The sequence below is a fragment of the Monodelphis domestica genome, chromosome 3, assembly GCF_027887165.1.
Source record: "Monodelphis domestica isolate mMonDom1 chromosome 3, mMonDom1.pri, whole genome shotgun sequence".
Taxonomy (NCBI): Eukaryota; Metazoa; Chordata; class Mammalia; order Didelphimorphia; family Didelphidae; genus Monodelphis; species Monodelphis domestica.
Window position 1 is genome coordinate 454,980,143 of NC_077229.1, and position 18,770 is coordinate 454,998,912.

The window sequence follows — 18,770 nt, forward strand, 5'->3', positions numbered from 1 at the left end:
AAATCCAAATATCTTCCCTCTAATATTAGCTCCAATTTACCTTGTTTGTACATAGTGTTTTGAATTCTGTTCCCCCTAGACAAGCACTCCTTCAGAGAAGTGATGGTATCTTGTCTTTTTTTTAATGCACAGTGCCTGGCACTTAATAAATGCTCCTTGACTTGGCTTGATTTGTTATGATCCACTATTCTGCAGCTTTAATCACCAAGGCTGGGCAGCTGCATGGAGTGGAAAATGTCTTATCTTCACCAGAACTTCATCATCCATCAACATAGTGTAGATTTGGCTAATCAAACTAATACAGTAAGGGCATACATATGCATGTGTTTACATACTTGCAAATACACATATCCATGACTTGTAATATATGTATGCAAAGGAGATGGATCAGAGGAAGTCTCCAACCAATTTGAGTTTTCCTAAAACAAAAACAAAACAAGACAAAATGTTCCTTAGAGAATATGAGTTTCCTGACTAACTTGATAACATAATAGTGGGGGTCAATATTGGTTGCTAATCAAATTGAAGTAATTCTTCCTTCATTTGATGGAATAAGAGAGCATTCATCAATGAATGGAGTCAGCTGATGGGACACTTCTAAAGTCTAATGATTGGCTTGACAAAATTAGCCTTGTAGTTATATGAAAAAGAAAAATGGTCCCAATCTCATATGAAGCAACTAGGTTGAACAATACCAGCTGTGGAGAGAGGAAAACCTGAGTTCAAATCAAGCCTCAGGTTACTAGCTGTAGAAATCTGAGCAATTCACTTAATGTGACTATGCTTCAGTTTCCTTATGTGAAAAGTGAGAAGGATAGTAGCACTTATCTCCCAAGTTCACTGTGAAGAGAAAAATGGGATATTTGTAAGGTGTATTGTAAACCTTAATATGCTTGTTATTATTAAACAAATCAGTGAAGGCTTGAAAGCTATAATTTCAGAAGTATGGACCCATCAAGCACCATGAACCTGAAATATTTATTTTCTGGGAGAGATGACCAAAAAAAATAAATTGGAGGCACATTACCTCCATATTGGTACATGTGTAAGTATTAAGATATGTGTTGTGTATATATGTATAATCTGTGTGTTATCAAAGCACATAAATATGATATTTACAGAAGCATCTATTTATAATATGTGCCTAGAATGCATGGAAATAATAGCAAAGGAAACATAGTAGAAAGACAGTCTTTTTTCAAGCAGGCATCCATTTAGCTTTAACAATGAAAGAAAATCTGGAGGGCTTTAAGTGATTGAAACTACATTTGCAAAATGGGAACTTTTCAGAGGCATTTAGTAAATATTGAGAAAATCTGGTTGCCTTATAACTATTCAAGTGAAGTTTTAAGCCTTAGTTCCTGCTAAGAGAAGGCTCTTGGCTCACTGTTTTCCTCCATTTATACATGTAATAGATTTAAAACATTTACTCTGTTATTTCTCCATTTTGAAAATTGATTTCAGATGCAAGTGTTTTGTCATCTTGGGGACAGACAAAGTGGTAAACGTGTCGACTTATGTTTTAATAATATATTTCTACTCTTATTTTCAACAGTTGAATAGTAATTGTTAGCAAATGGCAATGAATAATAGCCCAATTCTTGCACAATCATTGTTCCAAAACAAAAAGAATGGAATAGAATAGTATTTCAAATCCTACGGTATCATCAGTTAAAGGGAAGCTGCTGCTTTTGTTAGACACATTGCCTTGGCCATGATGTAGGCATGCCACTACTGTTTTCAAATGATTTTATGAACTGAAAGGTACACTAAACTGATACAAAAATCACCCCACTAACACACTCCAGTGTTTAAACTGTGTAGTGTACATTAAGTTGAGTTTGGGCACTGTCCGCTCCTGCCTTTTCCCACAGAAGCCCTACCTTTTTAAATTCAACCTCTTTTCTCAGGACAAATGAATAAAGGGTACTGAATATCAACAGAGCACCCACTTTCATTTGACCAGGATCTAAATAGCCTATAATTATTTTTCTCTTGACTCTCTCATCTCATCATCACATCATGTCTTTTCTTTAATCTTTGTTCTTCTACTGGAATTCTGACAGAAAACTATGTGGATACTGTCTAGTGGTTCTTGATGTTGATGATCATATTCCCCTCATAAACACAAAAAGGATTGAGCCACAGGAGTCAGTGTCAGAAGAGCCTAGTAGCTTCTACTAGAAGTGGGGATAAACTAAGTGGCATGGATTTTATCCCATGTACAGATTCATACATCTATTCATTGTCATTTGACAAATATTGATTGAATCAATACATGCATATACAGATTATAGAAGCCACTGGTCTTAGGGCATTCAAATCAAGGTATGGACCAATTAAAAAATAATAATGGAGAAAACTAGGTGGCTGAGGAGACTGAGAATCAAGCCTAGGGATGGGAAGTCTTGGGTTCAGATCTGACCTCAGACACTTCCTAGCTGTGTGGCTCTGGGCAAACTTCCATTGCCTAGCCCTTACCACTCTTCTGCCTTGGAACCAATATACAGTGCAGATTCTAAAACAGAAGTAAAGGTTTAAAAATAGTAATAGTAATAAAGAGAAAGGAGACCTATGAATTCATAATCCTCAACACAAACTTGCTTAAACTGCAGCTGTAATTTTCTTTGCTAGCTGCTTTGTTCCCTGCTCCTCATTCCCCTATTCCAGATAGGATGCATGTGCCTGCCTCTATCTGAAGGCTCTACTCACACCACTGTGACTCTAGTTCTGGCAGGGGAGAGGAAGTACAAAAGGCATCTTTGCTTCACGAAGCTCTTTGTTCATTCACTCTCAAGCTCTATTTCATCTATAGCTCTAACATTCCTGTAATTTAGACCCTTACCTATCTCCTAATCTCTTGTTGGCTAGATTATTTCAAGTGGCTCCTTGATCCCTGAACACTGTTACCTTAACTATCTGGCTGCCAGATCTCTAGCTTGCTTAGATCTACAATGGACTCTCCCTGACATTGTTGGACTTGACCCTTTGCTTGCTTAGATACAGAGTACCATAGGTACCTCAGGGCTACTTAATTTATCAGGCCTGTCAGACTGGCTGAATTCTGGATCTGGCATATCCCATCCATTTGACACTTCAGTCTCAATTTGATGCACTAGTTATATCAATAGGTGAAGTGTGGAAAGAGCTAGTACCGCTTTTGGGGATCAAAAATTCTGAAGGTTGATATATTTGTCTGAAACTCTCAAAAATGTTTTGGCCTAAAGGACCAACTGACAAATGGCCAGAAAGGTAAAAGAGGGAAAGGAGGGGAGATAAAGTAAAAGCAAAACAACTTTAAAGTAAAGGACTATCATACAACAAACAATGGCCAAGCAATAAATATTAACCAAGAATCGGTTGTGTGTCAGGTACCTTATTAGGCACTAAGAAAGGAATTCTCAGTCTAATGGGGAGGGGAAAAAGCATGCAAACAATTGTGTGCATACAGCAATAGGCAAAGAAGTTATATACAGGTATACTGGAGATAATCAAGAGAAGAAGGCACTAGGATTAAGCTGGCTCAGGAAAGGATTCTTTTCAAGGTGGAAGTTTAACTGAGACTTGAAAGAAATCACAGAAGTCAGGAAGTAGAGATGAGAAGGAAGTGTTTTAGATGTAAGGTACAACCAGTGAAAATGCTAGAAACCAGAGATAGAGTGCCTTGTGAAGAACAGCAAGAAGGTTAGTGTCATTGGAATGCAAAGTCTGGAGTAGGTATTAAATGTAAAAATACTGGAAAGATGGATAGGCAGCAGGTTATAAAAGGGCTTCCCAGTTTTAGATTTGTAGAATTCATCCTGAAAGTGATAAGTAGACACTAAAAGTTTATCAAACAGGTAGAAAAGCAAAGAAATGGTTGGACCAAATGCCAAGATAGGAAATTTAGAATAAGTAGCTCTTATCTAATAGTATTGTACATATGACATCGAGAAACCAGAGTAAAAATACCAGTAATATCAGAAAAAAAGTCTCCAATGCCTATTAAATACATTCAAACAAAAGTATAATAAAGAGTTTGAAAATGTGCCTAACTATATAGTCTTAAATCAACTGGAAGTAACTTCAAAACAAAACAAACAAAACAAAAATGTATCATACTATTTGAATGTATCAGATATTAAAAATGGCTATTTTTAATGTACTAAGATCTCTTAAATCATAATTATTCTTACGGTTCAAGAACTAAGAAATGCTATTATAAGAATTATTCCTGAACAATTAAGTCAACAAGCTTTTATAAAAGACTTATAATAAGATGGTAGACATAGCAGGAGGAAGGGAGGGAGGATGTGAGGGAGGATTCTGAAGGTTGAAAGAGTCTTTTAAAGTTCCAAAGTTTACTCTCTGGATTCTCTAAACTCTTTATATGGTACAATGCATGGACTTGAATAAGAACAATGTAACTTTAAAATCCTGCCACAGACACTTACTAATGGTGTGACTCCTAGTCAAGTCAATTAATTTTATCTGTGCCTTAGTTTTCTTATCTGTAAAATGGGAGCAATAATAGAAACTACTTTGTCATGAGAACCAAATGAGTTAATATAGTATCCCAAAAGTCTAAGGGCAATTTTAACCTATCTTTAATAGTTTAAATACATCTTTTATAATAATATATTAATTAAATATTTAGTTAAATAAATAATTTAAGATTGTAATTAATTAAGAAAAATAATACAAGGCTTTTGGGACATCCTCTATAGAAAGTTATTTACAAAATTAAAGCATTATATAAATTCTGGTTGTTATTATGATTTTTTGCCAATCTATTCACGGAATGCTTCGATGGATTTATAAAATTCATGTGGTCATGTGTATAGAACAGAAAATCAACTTTGCAAAAATGCACTTGGACAAAATACAACCATTTTGCCAGGGTAAAAATATGGCTCATAATTTTAGTCATTTCCTCTAGAAAAACATGGGGCCAGTTATTATTGCAAAGGTTAATTTCCTTGTAATAGTGAAGGTCTTCATGGAAGGATACAAGACACTTAGAGTTTTAATTGAAAATAACTAAATTTCTTTTCCTCTCCACTTAAGATTATGAACAATTATAAAAACCTCACCTGTAAATAAACTTAAGAATTTTATAAGAAAAAAAAGTATAATGTCACAATGGATACTAAGGATGTTGAAAAATATAAATTCAGCAAGATTAGAAAATAATTTAGATGTGTATTTCATTTGACCAATTCCAAGTGGATTAAACACTATATATATTTACCCATTACAAGGAGGCTTGCCTCCATAGAGATCAGTTCTGGGTAAAATCCAGTTGAACTTGTCACATTTTCCTTGTCCATGCTTATGGTTTCTTCAGTGGGAATTTCAGTTGTGAAATCTGCATCTATTAGAAAAATGAAAAATGTAATTTTGTTAATTTTTATATATCTTGTTAGCATGCACCAGCTAATTCTATGAAAAACTGATTTGTAACACAATATACAAGATATTATTTAATACGCTATGAAAATGAAGACATAATGATAAAAAATAAATGTTTTTCTGGCTGGGTTTTTGGTCTAATTTATGCTTAAAATTAATATTTTAAATGAATTATTTTCCTTTAAAAATGGTATGCAGCTTATATTAAATTAGACCCCTAAATACTTTTTTCCTAGAACTCCAAGTAACTATTTCTTTTATTTTCACTAAGGCTTTAGTGGTAAATGTTTAACAACTGAAACTTTTTTAAAAAATTCATTTACTTTTAAGTTTGATCTTTATTAACATTTTCTTCATCACTTTCTGAAGTCTAGACAACCAACAAAAAAGTGTACCAAGCTGAGATTTGTTGCATTTGCCTATTTCCCAGGTGCAAATTCTCAAACCAAAAATTTAACAGTTGCCTTGGGCTTGCCATATGGTTCTCTGGAAGGCAAAGGAACTAGGATTGTAACCAAGAATCACCTATAAAACTAAGTGTAATCCTTTAGGGAGGAAAAAAGAATACTTAATAGAACACTTTAATTTTAACAAAATAGAAGACTTCCAAACATTCCTGATGAAAAGACCAGTAGAATAGAAAATTTGGCATTCAAACTCAAGACGGAAAAGAAGCATAAAAAGGTAACTATGAAAGAGTAATTATAAGAGACTGAACAAGGTTAAATTGTTTATATTCCTATGTAGGAAGGTACATGTAATTCCTAAGAATTTTATCATTATTATTGTGAATTTTAGATTTTCTCCATTTTGCTTGGTCTATCACCCAGGAATGTATACATCCATACCACACTGGCATGTGCTAGCAAGTGACAAATCAGAAACAACTGACTGTCCTTTGGGCTGTCCTAAGCCAAGCTTGAGCCACCATTGGCACATGTGAGATGCGGGAAGTGATGTAGAGAACCGCCTTTGTATTTCATGTCACTTCCTGTGGGGAGAGTTGGGCGCCAGTTGACCCTGGAACTTGAGCTTTGAGGAGCAACTCAGACAGCTTCCTTGAGTCAGTCACGTGGTGAGTGATAAGACTGACTCCCCTTTCCCTTGACTTTCTGGGGAGGTCCCTTTGGCCAAAGCCTTTGAACTCCTGCTTGGCTTAGCCTGAGCTGGAGCAGTTTAAATTCTTTTCTCTCTCTCTCTCTCTCTCTCTCTCTCTCTCTCTCTCTCTCTCTCTCTCTCTCTCTCTCTCTCTCTCTCTCTCTCTCTCTCTCTCTCTCTCTCTCTCTCTCTCTCTCTCTCTCTCTCTCTCTCTCTCTCTCTCTCTCTCTCTCTCTCTCTCTCAATTTCTTCCTTCTATTGTAAATAAGCCACCATAAAATTCCATTCTGACGTGAGTGCTTCATTGGGATTTAGAAATTAAATCCCTGGCAACCAACTAAATTTATATTCAGTCTCAACCCAAATTTACCCTTAACAGTTGAACAGTTAAAAGGAGTTTTTAAATAGAGTATGGATGTGAGTCGATTATGTTGGAATGATCCCCAAAAAATGAAGAGGGAAGGAAGAACAATGAACCAGAAGAAGAAGGGGGAAGGAAGAGGTAGAATTGTGAATTTGTTCTGACATTTAAAAGATACACATTACCAGAGGAGGAATCCAAAACCAAAAGGGAGTATACAATTCTCCTATTCTGAACCAAGAGAGCTTTTCAGCTTTTTGGCTGACAGGATAACAGTCTACCAATAGTTTACTCTTGCTCAGACCAAAACTCAGATCAGAAACTGTAATGAAGAACTCAACCACAAAAAACAACAATCAGATATTGTCCTGAATCAGATCAGAAGCACTGAACATTTAAAGGTCTCCAGTCTGTCCCTGAAGACCCATCAGCTAGCAATAAATATGTATGTATCTACTGTGTGCTAAGCTAATATGTGCTAAATGCTAGGAATACAAATTTAAAAAAAGAAAAAAGTCCCTGACCTCAAGAATCATTCACTCTGATGGAGGAAGATAAAACACAAATTAAGAGTGGAGAGAAACAGTAGGAAAGAAGAGAATAATAGACTCAAGTCTAAGGGGTATGAACTGATCATAAACAAAGAGATGGCAAGCTTGGGAGCCTTCTTTAAATGAAGGTTCTGGGTGGAGTTCTTTGTTCCATCCTCTAGTTCCCTAATTAGAGAATACTGAAAATGCTTATGAGTTGGAAATATCAATGCTGATGCAATCTCCCAGGATGAGTTATCTTTATGGGAAAATTTTCTTACAGTATGGCAAAATTCAGTCCAAGAAAAGCAAGCTAGTCTGAAATAAATCTTTGAATAATACGATATTCAATGCCCAAGAAAGATGCAAGAGGGCCAACCTTGTCCTTCCCACCAGAAATGATGCAAAGCCTAGGCTTAATATGAAGTCAGAAGTCAAGAAGTAGACTTGAAGAATGAATAACAACAACAAAAAATTCCCTATAAACAGTTATCATGGTGGCAGGGAAGCTCAAGACACAAACCCAGGAGAAGAGATTGAAATACAAAGGATGTGGAAACAAAGCTTCAGAGAAAATACAATTTTGGCACAAATGATGCATGTGATGAATACAGAAAAAAAATGGTCTATCATTTAATACAGAGTGAAATAAGCACAGCAAACAATATAATATAAACAATTACTATAATAATGTAAATGGAAAGAATACATACTACCACGCCAAATAAAAAATGAATATAGAAAAATTATAAAGATCAAGTATGACTTGAAAAGATGAGAGGACAGTCTCAACCCACCTCTTTTTTTAAAAAAAATCTTTAAATTTATTTGTTTGCTACATTAAAATTCCCAGGTATCTTCCACTTTCCCCTCCCTCCCCACTAGAGAAGGTGAGAGGTACATTGGTGTTGCACAATGAATATATATTTTTTTAATTTTTTCAATGTATTTGTTTTGTTGCTTTTTTGGTCTCCTTTCTATTTTCTTTTATTTTCTTTCAAAATATAATTTCTTATATGGGATGGTCCTCTGTTAGGTAGAAGGGGGCACATAAGGGAGATAGGGTGATTTTTTTAAAAGAATGGTATGAATAAACCCATTAAAAAAAAAAGCAATGACTGAGAAGTTCCTGGTCCAAGGTTTTCTTTGCTATGACAATTTAGGATGTACTTAGAACTGTGTGGCAAAATGGCATTCCTGAAAACCAAAAGAAAACTGACTCACTAGAAATAGTGTACCCAAAAAGCAGGAGTAGGAAAAGGAAGAAAATTCATCTTCATCCTCATCTTCAGCAACAGTTCAAAGAGAGTGACAATTTCACCTGAGCTCAATTTTTGTAAGAACTGTAATTTGCCTTATAGGAAAGCTGCTATAATGTTAAAATGAGAGAATTCAAAGATAACCATTGTGTTTATGAAATTTTAAATACTTTATGAACATAATCCACAAATGTGAATATTTCTTCAAATTAATGATAAAGTAAACATTATTCCTTTTAAAGAGACTACAATTGGCATAAGGTTGCTTCATGAAAGACCTTGGCTGATGCTGATGCTGACATTAACAGAAATTGGTAAGGGAATCAAGCAGATGTAAGCTGACTACCAAGAAACTCTAGCTGAGTTAAATATTTCAAAATGACAAGGTAGGTATTATTAAATCCTTACACTAACTCTGCCAAAAACTAGCTATTTTGATTAATAATATGGAAATAGGTCTTGATCAATGATACAGGTAAAACCCAGTGGAATTGCTCATTGGCTAAAGGAGGGGATGGGAAGAGGGTAGGAAAGAACATGAATCATGTAGGCATGAAAAAATATTATGAATTAATTAAATAAATAAACGTTAATTTAAAAAACTTAGCTATTTTGATTTTTCAAAGAGGTTGTGCCTAGTTTAGTCCTTCAACATTGTTCAATAAACTAAATTATATTTTAAAAAAAAGAAACTTTAGAACTCAGGGAAGATTACTTTAGTTCCTGTCTAATGATCACACTTATTGGATTAGAAATCAATCCTTTGAGACCTCATTTTCACTTTAAGAGAAAAAAAACTCTTGGCTGGAAAGTCTGGGCATGGTAAATCTTTTAAAGGGCAACAATGAAAGCACACCAAAAAAAACCCCCCCAAAAACTAACTAAAGTAACAGTGATACAATAACTAGCTTGTTTTATATCTTCTAGGTCCATAATATTCCACCCATGGCTGCTTTAGGGATGTTTTTAAGTGAAAAATTGAGAACAATTAACAATTGCTCTGAGCCCCCAGTTAGGAAAATCAGTAACATTTTGTTATGCTTTAAATGCCCTGGAGACCATAACTTAATTCATAATTATTTATTAAATGATAAAAAGTGGGCCAAAGTAAAAGGAGACATCAGACACCATGTGACCTTCAGCTTCACCTCTCCTCCTCCTCATCCCTCCCCCATTTCCCCACCAATCCCCAAAGTTGGCCAGACTATGACTGTACAGCTATTTAATCTGGGATTGCAAGGAAAAGGTCCTTACTTCCTTCCTGTACTCCAATTTATGCTCTTTCTGAGGTCCCTTTCTCAAGCCTCATTGATTAAAACATCCTGACCTTACTCTGGATAAGAGGCAGGACACCAGGAGTAAAGAGATGTTTAGAATGGCTCACAGTGGGTATGTCCACTTTTCTCTGCTACATTATTTTAAGAGGCATGTTCACAGATAAAGAATTTGTCTCCATCCTAATGGGGGAAGGTGAAAAAGAAGCATGTTGTAGTTTCAGTCTTAAGATTAAACTTTTCACCTTTAATATCCAAAGGATGTCTTGGGGGCCTAAAAAGGGGTGTAGGTAAGTGTTGAATCTCCACAATTTGAAGGGTAACTGGGCTCTTTGACATAATTTACACTTATATCCACCTTTAGTTTAACCTCTATGACCTTTAATATTGAGTCAAAATTCATGTTACCAGAAACATGTGGAAAGAAACATAAACTATTATATCTTTTAATAGACAGATATTAAGAAGGGGAAATCTGTGGAGAGAGTAGACCTATTCTTGGAATTTCTCTCAATCCTTGATGAGATGGGGATAACTGGTGGTATCAGCCTAAATATTCTGCTTTTAGATTTTTATTGGGGTTATGACCTGGCCATCCTCAATCATTACCTCCTCTACCACAGCTCAGTCCTATTTTTTCTTTCTCATTTCTCAAGTTTCCCTTGTGGTACTAATCCTTTCTGACTCAGCTCATAAAATGTGTCCACACCTTCCTGCCTTTTGCCAGACTTGCTTGTTTTTTAAAGCTCCATACAATAGGACTAACTCCCTCAGCCAATGCAAAGATATTTCCCATCATATCTAGAGGGAATTCTAGGCTGTCCTAATACCTAGTAAATAACTGAGATGTGTTTTCACTTAAACAATATATCAGGACGAAATAAGGTGGGGTAATTTTGAAAACATAAGCCTAGTTTTCCATCCCTAATAGCCCCCAATAAAATAAGTAAATTCACAAATCATGTTTTTTCCTTATAAATTAGGTATGTCCTAGATTTTGTGTTCCAACACTTTTTTGTAAAATCTCTACACAAAAGACCAAGTAAGAGTTTTCTAGATATTTTAATGCATTAATCTGACCTTTTGACAGACATTGGAGAAGTTTTTTTTTTAATTACCATTAATGTATATCAAAATTTTCCCATTTAGATTTCACTATGCTTAATATTTACCAAATATTTTGTGTTCCTAAAACATCTTTTTTTGTGTGCCAGGATGGATGTTTTGTGAATATGAACTAATCACTCCTGTGTTTAGATTCTTAATTAATGGAAAAACTCATTTGATATGTTTATTGCTTTAGGGAAAATATCAAAAGCTTAAATCATGCCTTTACTGACTTGAATTTCTGCTATATGTCGCAATTCTGAGAAGATTCTTTCAGTGTATGATCTTTGCTATCAATTGCTACCTAAGTAAACACACAAAAAGAAGTTTCAAGTTTCACTTAAACCATTATCATCATCTTGCAAGTCATTGGGTATGTAAAGCACTGAATAAGAAAGTAAGAATGATTCATCCTTATACTTCAGTTGGTGCTTTCACGTTGGATAGCTCCCAACTAGAGAGCCTGGCTTCCAGACTCCTCTGTCCCATCCCCTCAAAAAAAAAAATCCCTTATACTGTATCTATATGGTTCTTTACAGGTTAGCAGGGTCAATTTTACATACATTATTACAGTTAATCTTTCTGGGGCTATTATGGTAGACAGTGAAGGTAATATTTTCTTACCTTTATAGAAAAAAAATACAAGATTTGGAGAGGCTGTTTCTTTCTATACATGAAGTTATATCTTGAGATTATTCTCCTATAGTTTAACTTTTCATTCATATTTCTACTATAACACTCTTCTTCCTAATTCTATCTATCAAATAGCAAGCATTTATGCTACTGTCCCACAGCTGATGCTAGGTATTGAGGACACAAATAAAAAATGAATTAGTCTCTGTCCTTGAGGACCTCATGTTTCTTAATACTGAACAAGTCACCTTAACCTCTTCAGACCTCCTCCTTCATAAAGAAAAGGATTAAATGAACTTTAAGGTCCCTTCTAGATCTAAATCATTTTATTATCTTCACATATAAAAGACATTGGAGAATGCTAGTATTGCTACATTTGAGTATGGCATATAAAGAAACTATAGCCTTTTAATAATTACAAAAGCAAGTAATGTGTGACCTTGAGAAATGCATTTAAAAGGAAAATAAACCCCATTCGTAGAGGAAATGTCTTATCCAACTTTTCTATGTATTCTAGAAATAGAAGGAACTGAAGTTGAATATGCTTGCTGTTGATGTAGAAGTTTAAGTCATTATATTAAACAATTTTTCTCCCTTAGCATCTTTCTAAACTTTAAAAACATCTTTTTAAGAAATTGTTCCAGTTATTTCTTTGTGAATACAAAGAAAATGTAATTTTCCTATTTCAAAAGAAAATGTAAAATTCTTTGTGGTAACAAAGAAATAAAATAGATGCTCAGCAAATGAGTAATGGCAGAAAATGCTGTCAAATATATGAATATGATGGAATATACAATTATTTAGGAAGAAAAAATGAATGAGAGAGTCAGAGAAATATAGGAACATTTGCATGAATAGAGGCAGAGTGAAATAAAAGGGAAGAAAGAATAAACACAATGACTACAATAATACAAATGAGATCTCTAGAAGGAAGCCCAACTCTTAAATTTCTAAAAGATCAGTGCCATATCAGAGGATAGATGGCCAAGCAAACTTCTTTCCTCATAGAGCAAAGGAGAGGAAATAGTAGGTCAAATGATGTGTAAAATATCAGCTAGTTATTGAATCATTAACTGTGATTGTTTTCTATTATTACCACAGACAATTTACTTTGGTGGGTATTGAAGAAAGAGGAATATTTCCAGAAATAACTACTATAGTAGAAGTTATCAATAAAATTTACTTTGGAAAAAAAGAGAGAACTTTAGGGTTGACAATAATAGCAGGAGAGAGAACTGAAGCACATTGGTGGGGAAAATAGCACTTATGGTTAAAGCCATGAGGGAAGACAAGAATTTTCCACTATGTGAGTATCTAGACTTGCCAGAAAGTTGACAATGCCTTTGGTTTAAGTTGGAAAGAGTAAGCAATACCAAGGGCAAGTTTAGTTCATTTTGGGAATGTTTTCCCAGGTGTCTCCTCTCTGACTCACTTTCAAAACTCTTTCATTTTGACTTCTCTCTTAGTCCCCATAGGGAAGCTGCCAAAGCAGTTATGCCTTGAGGGTCCAAATAAGTTCCAACAAGTGAGAGGATAACTCAATTCTCCCATATAGCATTTTTATTATTTAAATCATTAAGTACAGGCAGTGTGGAGTAGTGGACAGGAAACTAGTACCTTCAGGCTGGTGAGTCAATGGGCAAGTCAAATTAACCTCTAGGCAACTATCTAAGGCTATAATTTGTAGGAATGTATTCAAATAAACTAAGAGAAAATGCCTCACTGAAAAAATGTAATGCCAATGAAATCACAGGTAAGTTTTTTGTTCTGTTTTCTCTTTTTTTTTAAAGTTCTTACCTTGAATATTAGATTCCATACCAAGTATTGGTTCCAAGGCAGAAGAATAGTAAGGGTTGGCAATTGGAGTTAAGCGATTTACCCAGAGTCACAAAGCTAGGAAGTGTCTGCGGTGAGATTTGAACCCAGGACCTCCTGTCTCTGGGCCTGGCTCTCTATCCACCCAGCCACCTAGACCCCCATGCATTCGTTTTCTTAAAGCAAAATTAACTGGAAACACTTCCTGAGTATAGCAATAGTGAATTAACAGAATGTTGTTCCAAAGGTTGGTTTTGAAATCATCAAAGATGATGTTTGGCCAGAGGTGGCCAAACTTTAAAGATCTGATATTCTTTATGAATGATGAGAAGGAAGGCTGATGAGAAGGAAGGAAGGAAGGAAATGAGCATTGAGAGCCAGTGTTAAGCACTTTTAAAATATGATCTCATTTGATCCTCACAACAACCCTAGGAGGTGCTATGATTATCCCAATTTTACAATTGAGGAAACTGAGGCAAACAGAAATTAATTCACTTGTCTAGGGTCACTACTAACTAGTGAGTGTCTATGGTCAAATTTGAATTCAAGTCTTCATAATAGGGCCTACTACTTTATCAACTTCAACACCTAATTGCCACATTAGATACTGATTGATGTAGGATGAGATGGTATATTACAAAGACTAAAGAGGGGAAAGGCTACTCACCTAGTATCTGTAGATAAAATCTTGGATCTTTCTTCCTAAAATGGGTTTTATTTTCCTCTCAGAAAGCAATAAATTATGTGTGTGTTATATCTCCTGTGGATGGCAAACCTTGAAGTCTGACCATGTTCAATTGAACTCACATATATAATATATATATATATTATCAGATATAATACTCAAGCTAGAAGAAGCATTTTAATTAATTAAATATCTATGTGTAAGATACCCATTCTAAGCACTTTACAAATTTTGCTCATTTGCTCATTTTCAGAAGAAAAAGCAGCTTACATGAGAAAACCTAATCCCAATGATAGACAATGATATTTAGCAAATGCTTACTGTATAACACAGAAATAAATAAAAAACTGTACTGAAATTATAAATATTTTCCCATTGGCCTGTGAATTTCTATAGAAATCAGCTTTGCACATTTTCTTTTAAGAATTTGTTTTCCTTATACCAAGAGGCAGATGCTATTGTTATTCCTTTTTGCAGATGAGGAAACTGATTCAGACAAACTTGCTGAGGTCACCCAACCAGTAAGTGCCTGATGCCATGTATGAATCTTCCTGACTTCACACCTAGTAAACTAGCCACTGCACAAGCTACCTTTATCAACTGCCTCTAATTCAGTCTAAAGTATATTTCTGATAACAAAGCGGTCACTCTGCACTGGCCTGCCACTCACTGTCTTATCCCAGTATCTCAGCACACAATTCACACATGGAACTTAAGTAGTACCCTGGAGATCTTGAGAAGCTATTTAGAATGCCTGAAATAAGACCAAGAAAAAAGGCAGCTAGCTTAGTGGCAAAAATAAATTGGCAAGTGGTTGAACTGACAACACAGAAAGCTTCAGAAGTTCCCAACTGGGTCAAAACCCATATTCAGTTCTTCTGTGGGACAGACCACTATTAAAATACAATGGGAACTGGGCAGGTAGGTGGCTCAGGGGATAGACAACCAACCCTAGAGATGGGAAGTCCTGGGTTTAAATCTAGCCTGAGATACTTCCTAGCTGTGTGAACCTGAGCAAGTCACTTAATCCTCATTGCCTAGCTCTTACTGCTCTTCTGCCTTGGGATCAAGGGTTTAAAAAAAATAGAATGGGAATTTAGGAAAGGTTATTGGGCTCAGAGAGCTGAGTGGCAGAAGGTCTTAAAAAAATAACCTAGGCAAGAAAACCTAATCCCAAGAAAAGTAGGCAACGATTATTTAGTAAGTGCCTACTGTATGACAGAGAACACTTATGGTACAAAGATGCCCATCCCATCTATCTTTAGGATTGTAACAGCACTACCTCAGCAAAGATCCATGGAACATTTAATATTCCCAGTCACTGACCATTGCTCTTCTAGGGCAAATTTTTAACATCTGCAAATATTTTCTTATCAAAAACCTTTATTTATTTCAAATGTAAAAATTTTCTTCTTCCACTTCCTTTTTTCCCCATTCTTATCTACCTTCTTATTATTCCCTCCTTGTCTTTGCCTATCAGAAACATAAGAATATTTTCAGAGGCAATACTGAAATCAACTTCATTACTTCTTTTATGAATAAGGAAACTGATGACTGAAGAAAATAAAGCATGAAGCAATATGAAATCTTCTAACTATATGTTCCTTGTTCTTATCAAGCCAATAATCCCCAAGTATCCACTATGAAATCAGAAATATGATTAATTTATCGCAAACCACCCCAGTCCCTTTTTTTAGGGTCTTCAACCAAGGAGGAAATAGAAAAAGAGACCTGAAAGTGTTGGTAACTCTCTCTCTCTCTCTCTCAGTTCAAAGAAAGGAGCAGTGGATCCAGTATCCCCCCAAACTCCACAGTTCTACTAGGGTTATTATTGTCATATTGTAATTCTATTTTTCTTCAAGCCTTTCTTTTATTCTACTTTAATTTCACCTATAAGGTAGGAGAGGGAAGTCAAGGGGATAGTTTCATAGAGCCAAGGGTCTCAGCCCTGCAACTTCCCTACACTGGGTATTTCCTTTCCTCCATTGTTTCCCTAGACATTTACTTTAGTTTAAATTTTCAATAAAATGGTGATTAGATACATTCTTTTGACTGATTCCAGGGGGTAGTTTGTCACACTCAGAACTAAAAGTTATTATTCTGGAAAGGGGATGACAGAGGATATTTTGGGGGAGGAGGGGATAAAAACTTCAAACTGTTAACAATCAAAATGGGGTACAAGAAAGAGGGTAGAAGAATGGGATTGGTAACAAAGGCATAGTAAAAACACACCTAAACTAAAAGTGGGACCCAAATTCAAATGGATGCTAGTTATTTAATGTTTTGTGGCCAAAAAGATTAAACATACTCTAATGCTTGTTACAAATATAGAATATGCTAAGATTTCTTTTTTAAAGAGGTCTTTGGTTCTGTAGTATTTACAATTTTGTAATAGTTTTGTTCTTTATATAAAAATATTCTTCTATTAGGTATACTTTTTTTTTTTCAAGACTCTGGGGATACCAAAACCAGGAACTTATTGCCTGCTCATTTTAACGTAATAGTATCGGGTGATGTTAAGATTATTTAAAAAAACAAATGTTGGATTTGGACAGGACACCTTTACATGTACAAATGCCTGCTCTCTCCAAGTTTCCAGGACACCCAAAGAAAAAACAATTTTTTTAACCCAGAAAGGGAAAAGCATAGGCCAGTGTTTCTTGGGAACTCATGAGTCTCCCTTTTCTGGAGTCTAAAATTCAACTCTGAAAAGACAGTGGAAGCACCTTCCTCAAGCAGGTGCACCTGCCAGGAAGAAGAAAGGAGCTGTTATTTAAGTCCTCTAATCAATAGCGAGAGAGGGAGGCGACCTGAGGGGAAAGGAGCTCTCAGAGGTTATCACTGCTTTCAATTTCCCTAGGCGTCTCCACCCGCACGTGGGTCCTTAAAACAAAGATAAACCTACTTAAAACCCAGACTTCAAAAAGAGTTCTGGATTTACCAAGGAAAGGATGTGGCGATACCAGAGCTGAGACACCATGTTTTCCCATTTTCTCCTTCAACTCAGTAACCGACTCACGAGCCAATAGGAAAGCGACGTAAATCCTAGTTCTCCACCCACCTTGGCCTGGGCATCCCCGATTTCCACTCCCGCTTTCTTCCCCACAACTTTCTTCCTTTCCTGGACTGGGCGCTTACTTCCCTCTGGGGATGCTAAGCGGAACAGACGAGCTGCGTTTCTGGTCAGCAACGCAGCACTCCCTATTATTTCTACCCTACCTTGACTTTCTCAGGCTGTCTCCACCCTGGGGAAAAACAAGAACCTCAAAGATGCTGCAGAGAAGATGTCTTTTTTTTTTTTTACCTGTGGTAGTGCCTTCAGAAAAGCACGGACCAGCCACGTACAGGAGGAAACTGAGAGACAGAGGGGCCCAGAGAACCTCCGGAGAGGAGCGCATGGTGCTGGTTAACTCACTGCAGAGTACCCTCGATGAGCCCTGAAGGCACTGTTCACTTCAGCAGGTCCTACTGGACAGAAGGTTGTCGCTCGCTAGTGCCCGGGTACCCACCTACGGGACGGACTCCGCAGTTTGACTAAGGAGGAAGTGTAGATGTGGGTGGGGAGAGGGAGTAGCTTAGAGAAAAGCTAGATGGGAGGGGCAATTTCCTCCTCCTCCAGAAAAACCTCCTTTCCCACCCCCACCCCCTAACCCCAGGACAGTTTTGAATAGTACATGTTGCCTCTATCAATTATTCATCTCTGCTGCTCAAGCTGGCTTATCTTTGGCGGCGATCTGTGGCTACGCTGCTTCAACGTCTTACCCAACCATTTCCTCTGCAGATCTTAGCTAGAAGGACTTAAGGCTAAGCAAAGCAAAAATGGCCTTACATGTCCAAAAAACGAAGTCCTGGGAAGGTGCTAAAGCTGCCTAAACAACTTGCACCTAATTATTTTGATAACGCCCAGAGGAAGAATTTTTTTTTTCTTTCTCTCCAAGAGTCTTTATTTTAAAGGCTGCTGCTGCTTCTTTTTTTTTTCTCCCCCATTTACTGGCCTGTATGTGCCACCTGTGTTAAAAGAAAAAGACTGGGCTTGGATCTTCCCAGCAAACTGACTTCATTTGAGAGATGCAGGCCACAACAGAGAGATGCATTTACTTAGAACCTGATCATTACAGCTATTACAGCAAGAGGATTTTCCTTCCTCATTTTCTTTCTAAGAGGGTGGGGAGATGCTGGTCTTTTCTCTTGTCTTTACTTAAAGAGGATGCATGATGTGATATAGCATACATGGACAATCTGAGCAAAATAAAGCCACAAGAAGGTCTGTCTCCTACTAGTGTAAGGGTAACATTAGGGGTTTTGACAAAATAACAGAGCAGCTTCCTTTTTACACTACCTAGTTTCCATACTGTGTCTTGTGATGTAATTTATGATGCCTTTTCCAGGACATGGTGTGGCAAGACTAAGGCTGATGCTGTCAGGGGGCACTGAGGCAATACAGTGACCTATGCTTAGTTTGTACTTCCTGCCCTCCTTCACAAGATCAGAAGGTTATGACTATGAGGTTAACAAATATACATATATATATATATTTACAATGTATGCACATCTAGTCTTATCATTTGATTCTCAGATTTATAGTAAATTTCAGTTATTCCATCGACTAATGATTGA

At 36.2% G+C, this 18,770-nt stretch overlaps 1 protein-coding gene across 1 annotated transcript in view; it reads right to left on the reverse strand.

Annotated features, from left to right (window-relative positions):
• The window catches only part of EMB (embigin), a 39,746-nt gene extending 22,041 nt beyond the window's left edge, over window positions 1-17,705 (reverse strand). Inside the window, exons 1-2 of the mRNA XM_007487385.3 lie at window positions 17,458-17,705; window positions 5,231-5,353 (exon numbers count right to left, since the gene is read on the reverse strand). Of these exons, the coding sequence (XP_007487447.1) occupies window positions 5,231-5,353; window positions 17,458-17,551 (217 nt within the window). The 5' untranslated portion in view covers window positions 17,552-17,705. The remainder of the gene's footprint in view (window positions 1-5,230; window positions 5,354-17,457) is intronic.
• Between the last annotated feature and the right edge of the window lie 1,065 nt (window positions 17,706-18,770).